This window comes from Pyxicephalus adspersus, chromosome Z (genome assembly GCF_032062135.1).
Source record: "Pyxicephalus adspersus chromosome Z, UCB_Pads_2.0, whole genome shotgun sequence".
Lineage (NCBI taxonomy): Eukaryota > Metazoa > Chordata > Amphibia > Anura > Pyxicephalidae > Pyxicephalus > Pyxicephalus adspersus.
In genome coordinates this window covers 22,370,606-22,387,048 of record NC_092871.1, presented here as the reverse complement: position 1 = coordinate 22,387,048, position 16,443 = coordinate 22,370,606, and the positions used below count along the sequence as shown (strand labels likewise).

Sequence of the window (16,443 nt, the reverse complement as noted above, 5' to 3'; positions counted from 1 at the left end):
CATTAAATAGGGGTTGCATATGACAGAAGATACAGACAGTGACACAAGAGACACAAGGGAAGGACCCTTCCCAGAAGAGCTTACAATCTAAGAGGTGGGGGAAGTACCACAAAATAGAAGGAAATTAAACAGTTTTACAAGCAGAATCAATCAAGTGTTTGATTCATCAAGCAGACATCTTTTTCATTTCCAAAATATTCAATAATCATATATAAAAATGTACCTTTTTGAAAAAAAAATCTCACAATACATGAATACATGTGTTTCCTTATGTTCTAGCTACTTTGATTGACAACTCTATTTCCCCTAAAGAAGCTTAGAGGTTTGGGGATATCCTTAATCTTTATGGATTTCTTTCTCCTTTCTCATATATGAGCATCAAGAATGTGTTTCCCTCTTCTTTAGAAAATGTATGCATACTTCAGGGTTGGCAAATACATTTACTAGGATAGAGGTACATGATTTTTCCTTTCTTCATTTCTTCTCCTATTCTATATGATAAGCATCATTATATTGTTTTTCCTACTTCGAGTGTCACATGGTCACAATTGATTGACCCTCTGAATCAAAATCCCCCAGGGTTTAGTTAGAATTTAACAACAGCAGGCTGCTTATAACTAATATGCCTAATACTAATATAGTGTGAAAGCCTTTTACTCTAGAATACTTTCAGCATTCCCAATGGCTTCCCCCAGCAGCCAATGGCAATAAACGAAAGCATTAGGTTACAACAAGAATAAAGAAGTTCAAAGAAAGCAGGACTTTCTAGGCATTAAGTAACTTTAGTATAAAAAATACATATTTTATTATTTACATTTCAAAAGTTTTTGATCATACAATACAAAGCATTGACAAAGTCATTGACCATATATTAACCATCAAGTTGTTCCAAACATTCCCCAAATGATATTTAAAGGTATAAAATGTTTCTTTCTATGCAGATGTAAAAATTGCCTAGGTAAATGAGGATCTTAACAAGAGAATTTTTAGGGTTTTTTCATCCTTCGACACTGGTCTGCTTTATCAGGATGACTTGCGAAAGGTTTGAACATGAAAATATGTACACGAAATGTAAGCAACATCCAAACAGCAACACTAATCTTGTTTAATTTTGGCATTTGTAAAAAAAAGAAGAAAATTTCCAAGACCACACCAGAGAATAATCATATATATTAATAAACTGGGGAAATTTATCTTAAAGAGTATTAGGATGAGTCAGGAGAAATTCAGTCCAAACTGTTCTTTGACTGTTTTCTTCTAAAGCTGCAAGTATGTGAATTCCCTACATAACCTATGTCTTTCCTCTTCTTTGTGGTGCGGACTGGATATTGGATGCGCCATCCTCTTCAGTATGTTCCTTCTTCTTTTGACGTCACCCCATCTTGCTGATGTCAAGCATATGCAGTGAGATTGCCATTTTCTTTTAGTAGCCCACAGCCTCCTGACGTATGTATCCTAGGAGGTTGCGGATGTCTGCCACAGCAGTGAAGGAAAAGGAGGAGTCCTCCCCTTTTAATTAAAATGATAATTTTTTCATTATATTAAAGTGCTATCTAACAATAAAATTATCTAGTTATTTATCTATATATTGTTAAATATCTAATGATAGCTCAGCTTAAACTTGTTCTTTGGTGGAAAAGTTAGCAGCACCCTGCAACAAGAATTCCTCCTACTTATGAGATATCCTGAATTACAAGGTTAATATAGGGGATGAACTTGGCATTGAATTATTTTTAAAATGAATATGGAGGTGGAATGACTTAGCAACAAATCAGATTTCAGCTTTCCAATATTTAGAGTAGGTGGAGCAGAAAAAATGACTTCTAATTGGTTGCTTTATATTACTACAAGTACAAGAGTATACTTATTACGTCTGCTTTTTGCTTAGTCATTTTATCTATATTATTATTTTTTTCAGACAAAGCAATTAAAGAAATAGATCAGGTGTAAGGCCCTAGTCCAGCAACAGTACTCGCCAGATACTAGTTCTCCAATCTAATCACATTCTTCACTTATAGCAAGGCCCTGCTCAGCCTCAGGAGACCAGTTGCTTTTCCCAGCACACAGTTGCCCCCAGGAAGGGGAGTGCCTGGGGAAGGGCTGGCAGAGAGATTTAATGATATCCTCCCCGTTAATACACCGGGCATGATGATAATGAATGTCAACTTCAAGGGATATACCATTACTAAGCTTTGAAAATATATGTGAAAGTGTTCGTGATGTAGGCAATTCCAGTTATTCTTGCACATTAACATAATAATTGTTTTGGAAAAGCTGAATAATTTTTGCTCTTAATAAATAACAATTAGGGAGGTTGTTTTACTCTTCCTAAATTAATTAGCATAAAAGTCAACTGGTTGTTCAAGAGTGAGTTTATTTTCTAAAACATGTTAAAACATCTTCTTCTGAGCCACTCATGTCTTGCAGGTACATTTACTTTTTAAGTGCTGCTAAAAGTGTTTAGACATCACAGTCTTTTTTGGTCTCATTACAAGGGGGTTGATTTATTAAAGGAGTTTAGGCTATACACTTTGGGAATTTTCCATTTGTAGGAAATATTTCACTTAGATTAGTGAATGTGGCAATGAACTCCATGAATTGAGGATCAGTTTCTTTGAGATGAGAAATTAAAATAATTTAAAATGACTTATAAATTAGAATGCATGTTCTAATACAGACCACTGCTTAGAAGTCAGGAGACACACAGGAGACACTGGAAGCAACAGGAGGCACAGGTGACTCAGGGATATCCACAGACAGACAGGAACACTGGAACAGCACTGGGAAGTTGGCTGGGAATCAACATACTGGACAACGAGGGATTAATGCAGGAACTGGACAGAGGAAACACCGAATTAAGCCACAGGTGAACAGGAACTAGGTCACAGAACTAGGGGCTCGGCACAATGGAGACACATTGCACGAACACAGAGTGCAGTGTGTGAGCTAGATAAATAGTCAGGTATGATAAAGAGACTATTGCTGATTAGCCAGCGGATTGGATGGATTTGATAAAGATTGGAAACAGAGTCACGTCTAGTGTCTGAACTGTCCGCATGCGCAGGAGAGCAGCGTCTTCAGTGTAGAGGGGAAGAAGTAAGTGTGACAAGGCAAGTGTTTGAACTGGGAGTACTTTGAACTGAACTTGAAATGGGTAATGGATACAAGTGGTAGGGAACTTTTGGGTACTGTACACAGTGGACAGACTGTAAAACAAAATCCTGAGCTATGTTTTGCCTGTTTATTAAAACTAAAGAAACTGATTTAAGGAGGGAAGAAACATTTTCAACCTACATCAACTCACACATTCAATGTAACTAACTACTACCAATAATACTACGACCTGGAAAACACTTTCACAGAGATAGACTTAGAGGTTTGTTCCAGTCAATAGGAAACCACTGAAAAAACTAAATCAAAATTCTGTTCTTAAACTTTTGGAATCTTTCTCTGGGGCCAAGATTTAGTACAAACCCTGCACTAATCATCAACACCAATCATGATTTGGTAAGTATACACTGTGGATCCAGAATCTAAATAGTTCTAGATCTGTCATTAATAGCACAAAGGATAGCCTAGTAATTCCTTAGTACCAATCACAGAAACGTTTCAGTGAGATTTTCAGCCAAAACAATAAAGAATTGTGTATACTCTGAAACAGACTTTGCAGATTTGTAGACTTTTCATATGGCACTTTGCAATACATACAAAAGTTAGATCTGAATGTAGGATCAATGCCAACCAATGACTACAATGTAAACAACTTGATTATTTACACAGCCGAAGCAAACCACTCCCAGGAAATTTTGTTTGCAAGCAATTATCTATTACCAAACAAATAACATGTTCCTACTGAGTAATTGAACATTCTGTTCTCATACAAGATGGATGTCGCATGGGTGATTACCTTTCTCTTGTCTTTTCTCGTCTTCTCAATCATCTACTCATTCTGGAATACCTTGTATCAGAGACATAATCTGCCACCAGGACCAACACCACTGCCCATTGTTGGCAATGTCCTACAGATAAGGAGAGGGAAACTTGTCCAATCCCTAATGAAGGTCAGTTTGATTGAAAAAAAAATATTCTGGAGTGTGGATTAGGATCTGGTTATTGGAGGGGTTCAGAGATCTAGCCAGTAAGTATAACTTGCTACCTATTAGATTTTTCTACCTGGGAAGTTAATGTGATGGAGGGTTGGTGTTAGGAATTAGGTTCTGTGTAAATTGGCTTGTGATTAAGTGTATGTTCTAGGCAGAGGGGATAAGGTTAGGCATTAGACTGGGGATTAAAATTAGTCACCAGGTAGAAAGGGGTTATGGTTAGTCGCCAGGAAAGAGGGTTAAGGGTAGGCACCAGTAAATAAGGGATAAAGGTTGGGCACTAAGAAAAGGGGTTAAGGACTAAGATTAGGTAGCAGGGTGGGATTTCAGCAGAAGGTAGCAAAATCTTATAGGGTTGCAAAAAATGTCAAACAGCAACAGATATTCTACAATGTTTTAGCCAACAAATGAGTAAACATAGCAACAGTTCCTTAGCATTCTGAGAGGATTACCAGCAGTACATTTGCCTAATGTTGCAAAATGTTTTGCAAGCATCAAATGCTAAGAAGTATGCATGCTTTTGATCTGGACAAGTTACTCAAATTTGGTGTCAGACTTTATTAGTTAGGTCAAAGAAATTTACAAAATCACCCGTGAGCAGAGGACTTCAATCCAATCCATTTCAATCAGAGTAAACTCTTAAACTTTAGGTAATGGTACAATTTTTGATTTTTCAGATCATAAATTAAGTAGAGTGTATGGGATCAGTATTAGTTTCTTACTAAACCCATCATAGAAAATCAGCCACAATTAAATAAATCTTTCCCATAACAATAATTCGGATTTCAGTATTCATCTTCTAAAACTGATAAAAAAATAATAGCTATGGTCCAATTACAAGTTTTAAAGAAGGAAAATAAGACGTTTGCGGTCAAATTATAGGCAAAGTAGCAGTAAAATTCAAACCATACCCTACCTGAATAAACATTTAACCTAATGTTTTGTTTCCTTGCATAGGGAATGGCAATAATATAATTTGCTTGGCTTTAGATTGCAAAGAAATATGGATCGGTATATACTGTGTATTTTGGACAAAATCCAGTTATTATCCTAACTGGTTATGAAACTGTAAAAGAAGCTTTAGTGGACCAAGCAGAGGACTTCAGTGGACGAGGAAAGCTTCCAAATCTTGATGTTATTTTCAAGGGGTTTGGTAAGTTTATTGCAATGTGAGAAGAATGGTGCTCTCACTATTGGTTGCTCTCACTGTTGCTATTGCTGTATGTATTGATAGACATTGGGCATGATTTAATTGAGGTATTTAGGCAGTTTAGAGATAAGTAGTGGCTGGAAGTAGCCGAGGTGTTCTTTGTTAACAGGGGTTGAAAGGGTACTTTGGTTATTATTGGGGACTAGAGGGGTACATTGGTTGTCATTGAGGGGAGTCAGTTAGACATTTGTAAAAATTCCCCTTAAGACATTATTTCAACCACAGATGCAATTAAGTGTGGTGTTCAAGTTCGAATCAATCACAAATCTGCTCAGAACACTTCCAAACATTCCTGATGTTCAGTGGTTAGATTTGATTCACAGATGCATGCTATCACTGTGTAGTATGGCTCAGCTGCTTTAGTTTAGCCCGCAGGTTGCGACAGCTTCTCCTCTAAGGATTTCACTGTTGGGGCAGGCTGCTTTTGTTTTCTGCAAGGAGGCTACATGCCTTTTGCCCTCTTCCTTTTTTTTTTTTTTGGAAAATAAGATTCCAGAAAGACCTTTCATGGTTTTAATATTCCTAGGGGGAAAGCAGGCCATGTAGTATTGTTTTAATTTTTTTACCTAAACTCAGTACCTAAACTCAGAAATTCCACTTTACATAAAAGGGTTTGTTTGTTTAGGTTTTTTTAAGTGCAACACCCTTTCTTTTTTTTAAAAAAAAAAGGGTGCAGCACCGCCCCCTAATTCTCGATCGCCTAGGAATGCAAAGGCTCTTGGGATACCTACATCACGCATCCTGAGAGGCTCTTGGGTGCTCCTTCTGTGCATGCCTGAGCATCTCGGGCATGCGCAGAAGAAGCCTTTTCGTGAAAGGAGAAAAGTTTGCCAATCTTACACCTGCACAGTGAGATCAGCAAGTTTTTTTTCCAAACGACACGGGTTGGGTGACGTAAGAAGAAGAACTCAGAAAAAGAGGCAAATATGGTGGTGCCTGGAGCTATTTCTTTTTGTTTTAGGCAGTTTTGAGTTTAGTTCCTCTTTAAGGCTCAGCAACTCTGGCCAGCAGACTTTGACATGTCACATCCTGCCATCTGAATTAGCTGAGCCGTGCTCTGAATAATATTGGCTGAATGTGCCTCTGCTGTTGACTTTACTGGGATTTGAACTTATCAACCCAAAGAATAAACCTGAACACTGAGTTAATTCAACATACTGCAAGTGAACTGAACTAAGGCAAATTCTAGTAACACTAGCAGCAATAGACTAGCAAAATATTCTATACTTGTATATGCTATCCTGTCACATGCAAGTGCCTACAAGGCACTTGACAGCCCCCACCATTATTATTATTACTTCTGTAGTTGGAAGTTTCTGCAGTCAGTAGCCTAAAGCCCAGGCTGGCAGAGAGAGACAGGAAAGCCTGATTGCCCAGTACAAATAAAATAGCAGATGCTGGCATCCAGCCTTCCTCCCCTCAGGAAAGAGAAGTACTTGGCTTACTGCCGTAGAGAAGGGGTTGATGCCAGCGTCTGCTTTTTTTGGTGAGTGCCACTAAAATGAATCCTGTAGGCTGGTGCAACCTGCACATACAATATAGGAACAGCCAGACTGGGGAGGGACTGGAGATCATTGTTGGCAGTGCAATGTCCCTGTGCCAGCAGTGCCCAGTTTAACAGCACACTAAATGTTTCACCACTTATAAGGAGAAATTACCCTGTGCGTCCGATATTTGTTACCATAGTTAAGAACTGTGTGGACATCAGGATTCACTAAGTTGATTTACAAAAATGTATAAGCAAAGTGAATAAACCTCTTGCAAGGGATAGTTCTCTTAGCTTAGTTTAAGAGATAAAGCTCTGTTTACTTTATTCATCCAGTCATCTGAAAGGAAAAAATCTTGCCCAATATGTCGGTAATATACCGACATAACCGACTTCCCAGAATAGGAATGCCGTCTCTGTTGCTTTTAAGTACATTTTCACTACTGACTATTAAATATTCCAATCTCAGACCCATGTAATCTCTTGCACAGCAGCATTTAGACTTGGAGTCTGGATGAGGGGGGTAACAGTCCAACATTTGGAGCCAATGGGGGGCCCCATTGCAATGCACAGTACACTCAGTCTAACAGTGAACAACATAGTCATGGCCTAATTATTTTTCCATCAAAACTAGGGTATGAGCTTTATTATTGTTTAGCTATGATGTATTGTGCATTCTTCTAAGTCATAGTATCTATTTTTGCTGTCTGCTAAGGTTGCCTTATTCACAAACTGAGCAGAAAATTGTTTTTTTAAGGATGATCAAAAAAGGTAAACTATTCCTGAATGTATTTATACTGTGTTTAGATAGATAGATTTTTGAAAATCAAATCTTTGTAAATGCTGTGTGATGGGCAATTGCATTTTTACTTTGTCATTGCAAATGTTTGATTATTGTTTTTCAGGAGTTGTATTTAGCAATGGGGAACGATGGAAGGATTTGCGCAGGTTTTCAATTACCACGCTCAGAAATTTTGGGATGGGAAAGAAATCTATTGAGATGAGGATTCAGGAAGAGGTTGGGTTCCTGGTGGAAGAAATTAGATCTCTGAAAGGTATGTTGCTTTCTTGTGTTTGCCGAATAGAATAAAATAATAATAATGTACATGCAGTGCCAAATTTTAGCAGTGCTTCTTTGGAACAAATTGATACATTCTCTTTAGCTGTACCCAAAATGGAACCTAATTACATGTCCAAGAATTATTTTTTGCTTTCTAGAGCAACTTGTTGGGTTCTTAATAAACAAAGTGGAGAATCTGACTGGGTACCACAGACAAAAACAACAGCCCTATCTTCTGATATATCCATATTTTATTTCCTTCCTAGTAAATCAAATGTGGGTTAACTGATGATATTAGGGACCCAACAAAGGCGACCTATTAATTCGAAAGGATCTTATTCACAGAATTTTCTTTCTTAGAAAGGAGTAGCTATGGCAATTGTCAGAAATGCTACCTAAAATATATGGAATTATGGAGTTATTTTATGATTATAGTTATATTATGGAGTATTATGAGTCCAGTTTATTAGACAGCACGTTACAGTACATTCTAACTAATTGTCCTCCCAGAGAAGAATAAAATCTAATTGCCCTATCAAAGTCTAAGGTAGATTTTGAAGAGAAGTCAATTTACTTTGGCAAACTCTGGTGATTAGACAACTCTTACCCACCTATATACATGACATTTTGATGTTGGCGCCATGGGCTGTAAAGTGCACCAGGATTGGGTACTATAGTAATAAAATAACACACTGATAATGAATTACTTTTGATAATTAATGCTGTAACTGTATAAGAAATTTATAAAGCAGATTTAGGTGTTGTAGATAGATTAGATGTACTAATGACCAGATTTTCATATTTTGCATGCAGAAAAATCTGTCGAACCAACAGGCCTCTTAGTTAAGTCTGTCTCCAACGTCATTTGCTCAATAGTTTTTGGAAATCGTTTTGAGCATGATAATCAAAGTTTTCAGCGGCTCTTGAGCTTGTTCGACAAAATATTCAAAGAAATGAACAGCCCCTGGGGACAGGTAGGTAGAAGTGGTTCTGAAGAAAAGTAATAAAAATAAGGGACCACTTATATGAACTGCAAATTTTCTGTAATAAAATGCATACTAGGCTTCAAAAAAGAAAACAGGAACATAGCAATAGTTTTAGAGTCCAAAGCCATTATAGAAGTTAAAGAAAACAGACCAGAATATTTCCAGGATTGGGGTTTGAATGTTATTGGTGTGGTGCTACTTTTTCTGTTTACCATCTAGATTTATTTGATATGGTTATGAGGCCCTTTGTTTGAAAGCTTCTTAACATGAATCAATGCAATATGAAGTGTAAGTGGGGCATTCCTCTAATAAACCATCTCCTCAGCAGCCAACTTTACTGCGATGACTACTATAAAAACAAGGTTCTAATGTTCTTTTAATAAATACTTGCTAATACATGTAACCCCCTCCATACTTGGGAGTCTGACTCCACTCTCTGGGAACCTCTCTGGCTGTGGAATGCAAGAAAACCCCCAACTGATAAACATACATTTTGTCCCCAAGCAGCTTCACCTATAAAAAATCCTAAACCAAACCAGTTCAGCCCTTGGATGCCTAGTTGTACTTTATTTGGCTTTATTCCAGAAATATGAAAAGAAAAAACGAAATAGAATAAGTTTTACAAACTTTGCTTCTCTCTCACGGAAGCTGAAATATATTTCAGAAAGCAGAAACAGCAGGGATTCCTTTGTGTTTTTAGCACCTGGTGTGTGACTGTAGCAATAAGCTTGTCAGGGTTCTGGAATAGTTAGAACTAATTGCCTCTGAAATCCCCTTCAGCTGTGCACAGCCTCACAGAGTGGTGCTGGAGATGCCAAACATACATCGCTGGACAGAATAAACAGTGTTTCATACTGCGATGGCGCACAGCACAGAGTTGCCAGACAGATGAGCATCTCCTAACAGTAGTCAGTAAAGATAGGTGAGGGACAAGGGTCTAGAGGGACAAGTGCAAAATGGAATGATTGAAAAATAATTCATTAGGTTGTGCACAAAAAAGCTGCATTCCTACAAACGCACTGGTAATTTGCTATAACCTGTATAAGTTCTGTATCTTGTCTCTCCTGCAGAGGTACAATTACTGACTTTTTACATTATTCAGTTGCAGTATATGCTCCCAGAAATCATGAACTATATTCCAGGGCCTCACCAGCGATCACAAAGAAATTTGAATGAACTGCGAAAATTCGTCATGGAGAGAGTAAAGATAAACAAGAAGTCATTCGATCCCAACTGTCCTCGGGATTTCATTGACTGTTTTCTTCTTAAGCAGCTGCAAGTATGTGAATATATAATATATATATATATATATATATATATATATTTATATATGTGTGTGTGTGTTCCTTATCACTACTATATTATTTCATGTTTTTAGGAAAAGGACAATCCACACTTTGATTCAATAAACATGGTTATGACAGTACTTGGCCTGTTCTTTGGTGGAACAGAAACACTAACTACCACCCTACGACAAAGTTTTCTGATTCTTATAAGACATCCTGAAATACAAGGTGAATATTAGTGAGAACTCAGCAACAAAAAAGGGGTAAATTTTCTTAACAAACAAAAGAATGTAGTTCCTATCAATCTAAAGTAAGTGGAGCAAGAGAGATGGCTCATTGGTTGTTTTGTGTTACTGCATTCTGTTAACAGAAGAGAAGATGTGACTTTCCCTTAAATTCTCTGATAATACAGTAACAGTCACTCAAAACATATGAAGATGGAAGATTCACTTACAGGTTATATTTGCGGAATATCGGATTTACTCAATAAAAATGCAGTTAAAAAATGAAGAGGTTTAGTAATGCACATGATTGGGTGTACTTTGTACTTTGTTTACGTAATCAGCCCTCTTGGTGTTTTAATATTCATTTACACCCATTATTTTTCTCTGTATCCAGAAAAAGTGCAAAAGGAAATAGATCGGGTAATTGGGCAAAATCGTATTCCAAACACTGAAGATCGGTACAACATGCCGTATACAGATGCCGTAATTCATGAGATCCAGAGATTCGCTGATATTCTTCCACTTAGTATGTCACACACAGTGATAAAGGATGTCAGCTTCAAAGGATATACCATTCCTAAAGTAGGGAATTATTCCTAACTGTGAAAACATTTTTTGTTTGATGTGTTTAATTTATTGTTAAATGTTAGATTTAAAAAAATGTTTACAGTACCTCAGTACTTTCTCAATATTTTCCAAACCACACTTTTTAAACTTAAGGTAAATTTTCATTTGTTTCACCAGTCAAAATGTAGATGGTTAAGTGACATAGGAAAAAAGTATCCAAGTAGTATACAGCTTTTATGAATTACATATTTCAGAAAGCAAAATAGAATGTTGTGAAGGTTCTCATTTATCTAGATCACTGTATATCTAATAGTAATCACATTTAACTGGACTTGTTCTTGTAATGTTGAAGACATTTTGCAACTTTCCAAGCCACTTCACCAGTTTCACCAGCATTTACATCCACACAGAACAAACACGTTAAACCAAATATATTCCTTAAACCACGTACACACTTTCAATGGTTCTCGCCCGATAATCAGGCTCAGGGCCAATATCAGACACGTCGGGGCTGATATCAGAACGACCTTCCTGGTGGATCCACAGACAATGAATGATGAGCGATCATAATGCAAGTGAAGAGGGAGAGCGAGCAGCGGGGTGCCGCTCCGCTGCTCTCCCCTCCCCCCTGCATAGAGCAGACTGGTGCTGTATGTACAGCATCATTCATGCATCGTGGAGTGGTTAGTTATTAGAAAGGATCGTGAAAGGTCCTTTCCAATGACTATATTTGCAAGTGTGTATACGGCTTTAGTGTCATGAAGTCTTAATAGGTGGTAAACCTTCAATTTACCACTCACTGTACCCACTGCCCTTGCTAATGATTTTGATTCTCCATCGCAGCTAAGATTTCTCCATTAATCTTGTTGTAGAGATACTAATAACAGATATGTTTATCTCGCATTGTTGGCTCAACTCAATGGGTCTGATTTACTTAAGCTCTTCAAGACTGAAGAAGATAGACTATCATGGAGAAACCTTTTTTGCTATTAGTTGGCAAATGTTTTCAATCTTGGATCAGATCAGTTCCAAGTTGCAACAAATAGCAAATGACTGTAATTTTTAAAAATTATCAAAAAGCAGTCGGGTTTACGGTTCACCACGCACCAGCGGTTTACGGTTCCGAACCTCTTGCTTATAGTTCTCAGTCTTGGGAGGCTAATTGCATTATCCCAGCACACGGTTGCTCCAAAGACTTTTGTGTGCAAAGCATGGCGTATGGGAAAGGACTGAAAAACGACCAGGAGCCCACAAGAGCAGTACAGGGGACACAATAGAAGTCAGACAATGAAGGGTTGATAACAAGGCAATCCACAGATAATACAGTACAGGAAAGACTAGCAAAAGCAAGTCCTGGAACCAGAGCAAAGGGTCATACACAGGTAAAATGTCCACCAAAAAGGTATTCAAGGGTAAGGGCAAAGGTTGGTATAGGCAGTAAATAATTACAAGATCAGGAAAGAGCCGAGTCAGCAATAATTAATCCAAATATAAGTCACACCACTAGTAGGTCAGCAAGGTGAAATGCTACAACTGACTATTGGTGCTTGGGAGCTAAAAAGTTATAAAGGATCAGTAGCCACACAGCATACATGCTCAATGTATGTGCTGGGGCGGACAGCAAATTGCTTGATTCTCTTTGTTCTGCAAGTGACATTGTTGGAGGAAATCAACAGGGTGAGCTGGACAGAGCAGATGACTATATTTTAAAATTATCTTAGTCCTTATTCAGCAATAAACATGCATGCCATGGTATTACATATCCTATATATTCTGATATTGTTAAAACCACAATATTTTCATGTTCACTCAATCATATTGTATGTCTTTAGGGTACAGATGTCTATCCATTATTGTGTTCTGTTCTTCATGACCCTAAAATGTTTGATACTCCCAACAAGTTCAACCCTAATCATTTCCTGGACAGTAATGGTTGCTTTAAGAAGAATCCGGCCTTTATTCCATTTTCAGCAGGTACTGTTACAATTTTTAAAAATATTATTAAAAGGAACTTCTACTTTTTTAAGAAAATCTTTAAAAAAGTATTCATAAAAATGTTTACATATTTTTGTTACACAACTCCTTGCAATCCAGTGATGTCTTGCAGTTTTCTGAAATTTCCTAGTGCCTGGTCTCCTGCAAGCCATTTTTATTTATCACCAACTTCTATTTCCTGAGTTTCATAAGATTCCATATACCATATGAGTACTGAAACAAATGTTGAGGCTGCCATTGCTAAACTATTTTAGAAAATGCTAGTTATGTTACTGCTTTTGACCTCTTTTGATATTTGATATTTTTTGATATTTTAGGTTATTGAGGCAAGGGGGCAATTTACTAAAAGAAAATCGTCTGCCCACTTAGCAAACTGGTGTGTAACCTTGAAAGAGATAATCCACCTAGCTTAGTAAATGAGATGAAGCCCTGCTGATTTCACTCATCCAATAGCGTGCATGCAAAAATTGTATTCTTTTATTTCCTTGGAGGCTTATAAGGTATTCTTTGCAAAGTGAATTTTCACTACATTTACTAAGTGACATGTTCCTGACAAGATGACTATTCACCTTGGTAAGCAAACAGTTCAAATTATTTAGTTAATCAACGCCTTTTGGGTCAGTATAAAAACTAGACATATTCAGAAGGGGCCATTGGACAGGTGGGCCGCGGCTCTGGCTTGTGCACCACCTAGCAGGGTCAGGAGAAGGACCCCGCTTAGGGCCGCTGACCATGCTAACAGTAAAGATCACAGGCTCAGTCCTGCGATGAGAGAATGGGCAGGTTCTGGCATCATGATATCACTCTGGGGGGAAGTTTCTTCCCCTTTGATTGACACACGGCTCCGCGCACATGCGCGGTCCGGAGTTCGTGCATTTAGTGGCTCCAAAAGGTTGGGGACCACTGCTCTAAGGTATTAAACTTGTCATAGCTACAAAAAATACAATTGGAAAACTACATGTCTGTCTTGTCAGTAACAAACAGATTATTTCTCTAATTTCATGAACTATACTAGAAGAAATTACTATTAGAATATATACAATGGTCATGAAATCGAATTCATTTCAGTATTTTACTTTTTCTTTTCAGGGAAGAGAATTTGCCTTGGGGAAGGTCTGGCCCGTATGGAGCTGTTCCTTTGTATAACAACTATCCTACAGAACTTCCAATTGACTTCTAAGACTAAATTTACAGATGAAGACATCCAACCCAAAATGTCAGGGTTCGCCAATGTCCCCATGATTTATGAGATGTCTTTTATTCCTCGAGCTTAAAATTTTGCCCACATAGAGTGATTAAACTCTTTCTACCATGAGACCAGAGGGAAATCTTGTCTTTGGCAGCTCTACCTAATATTTATATAACAGGCGTCTAACATTGGCTCATAAATCTGCAGATGCTAGCAGCACCAATTAATTTGCTTTCCAACAACTTTTGCAATCAAGTTGTACACCCGGAACATGGCACAATGTGTTAGATATTTTGCCTTTCTGATTGTGGACATACATATTTACTAGTATGTCCACATTCAATCAAGTATCTAAAAATTGCTTGCCTTCATTTTTTATTCACTTTTGAATTTATTATTTTATCACATGAGTGAGTGTACATGGGTTACAGATGACAATATAACAATAATTGATAAGACTGGAAGGAGATTAAGGACTGTCTACACAACAGAACACAACAAAATTGCTGACTACAAATGCTTCTTTTCTTTTGCATTACTATGGTTAGACAGAAAATAATCTAGAAATGCAGATTATAGGAGATTTTGCTATCAGTCTATTACACTCCTAAACCTTAGAATAAGTAAAATAATAATGCAATAATACAACCATCACATTTAAAACAGTTATAAAAAGAATTGCAAATATTTTGTATGTGAATAAATTTATGCATGGTGTCACATTTTGAAACATTTATTTACAAGAGAAAAAAAGTATAATCACATAGGCTTGGTCTTTATATCATCTTCTCCCTTTACAGGTTACTTTGTACTTTCATTATTATGGATGACTTGTGTTTTTTTGATCTTCAGTAGATTGCACTGTGTCCTCATGTAAAGTGTGTAAAAAGTTTCATGCCTCAGATAGCAAGAATTTTTAATACACATGAGGACACAGCACAATCTATTGGTATGTCCCAACTATAAACTGAGATTGTTTTTTATTAATTTGACAGCAAAAAATGTAATTTATAATACAGTATATACATTTTTTTTACCTTTGTATCAAGTCCACTCTGTCTAAGGTAACCTGCTGCAATGTTTGTATTCTACTTGTATTTTGGCAAGTGGCTTGGCCTAAGTGATTTCATACCAACAAATTAACATTACAAACCTCAAGATACATACTTCAAGATATTATTTGACTCAACAAATTACAAATTAATTCAGGAGTTCTGTTATTTATGTTTCTGTATATTTAGGAGAGAATATGTAGGCAAATATACATTATTACTAAATTGCACAAAATTCGTAAAATTGAAACTTGATCATGAAATCAGGAAGCATAATTTAAATTATTTGACCCAGAGTTTCTAAAGGACCTCTTAGTTGCTGTGAAAGTGCATAACCTAGGATTGTCCATGACCTGTTTGTTTCAGTTCTACATTTTCACGGCCTTCATTGGTTTTCCATACCTCCATCTTTGTTTGTCATTATTCAACTACATTTGCAAGGGGGGAAAGACCATTAATGCACATAACATTGTGGCTCCTCACTGTATTCTGCTGTGTTCTTACCTTCTCATTTGTTGACAGCTGTTTTCTAAAAGCAATAAAACAAAAATCTAAAAAAGGGAGGAGAAAGAAAGGCTTGAGAAGGAAGAGAACTGCCTGTGTTACACCCAGTACTGGCAGCACCCTTTTATCATTTTGGACTAATTCCGCAAGTTAAAGTTTAGTAAGCTGGTCCTCTCCCACAACATGCTAATGGCTAATGATTAAAAATGATATTCCTGTTTTTTTTTACATACCTATTTTTAGACTCAGTGACATCCTCACTTGGTCTACATCCTTCTTAAAGCAATACAGGCAGATCATGACTGTTGGGGGGGCTTTTGCATGCTAGTGGTAGGGGGTGTCAGGGTATTGCACATATATACCCAAAAATATCAAACTCCCTCTGTATTCCTTTTTAATAATCCTCAGCCCTGATACAAGAAGTGGGGTGAATAATGCAACTATCAAAAAGCATTAATGGTTGTCATCAGTCTTGAGGAGTGTGTATTCCTAGGCAGGATGCACCTAGTTTTGCAGTTTGCATTAAGTAAAAACAATCATACAAATTTAGTTCATCCACACACATAATTTACGTCAGTGAGTATTCCAGTGCTTAGTTTATGGTGGTAAGGTGGAAAGCATAAAGAAAACGATGGTCAATACACTGATGTCCAATCAATCCAGCTCCTAAACACAACAGCAGCTTCCACAAGCTTTAGAACTGGAAACACCAGTGAGACTGGTGAGGATCACCATAGGGTGAAGTGTTTATCCAGATCGGCTGCATTTAGGGGATGGGAGC

General features: G+C 37.2%; 1 protein-coding gene across 1 annotated transcript; it reads left to right on the top strand.

The window, feature by feature from the left end:
- Positions 1 to 3,847: 3,847 nt before the first annotated feature.
- LOC140344519 (cytochrome P450 2G1-like) lies at positions 3,848 to 14,828 on the top strand. The gene is made up of 9 exons (XM_072431697.1): positions 3,848 to 4,061; positions 5,094 to 5,256; positions 7,705 to 7,854; positions 8,673 to 8,833; positions 9,948 to 10,124; positions 10,224 to 10,359; positions 10,750 to 10,937; positions 12,755 to 12,896; positions 14,007 to 14,828. The coding sequence occupies exons 1-9, from the start codon at positions 3,885 to 3,887 to the stop codon at positions 14,189 to 14,191; spliced, it is 1,479 nt and encodes a 492-aa protein (XP_072287798.1). The 5' UTR covers positions 3,848 to 3,884; the 3' UTR covers positions 14,192 to 14,828.
- Positions 14,829 to 16,443: the final 1,615 nt, after the last annotated feature.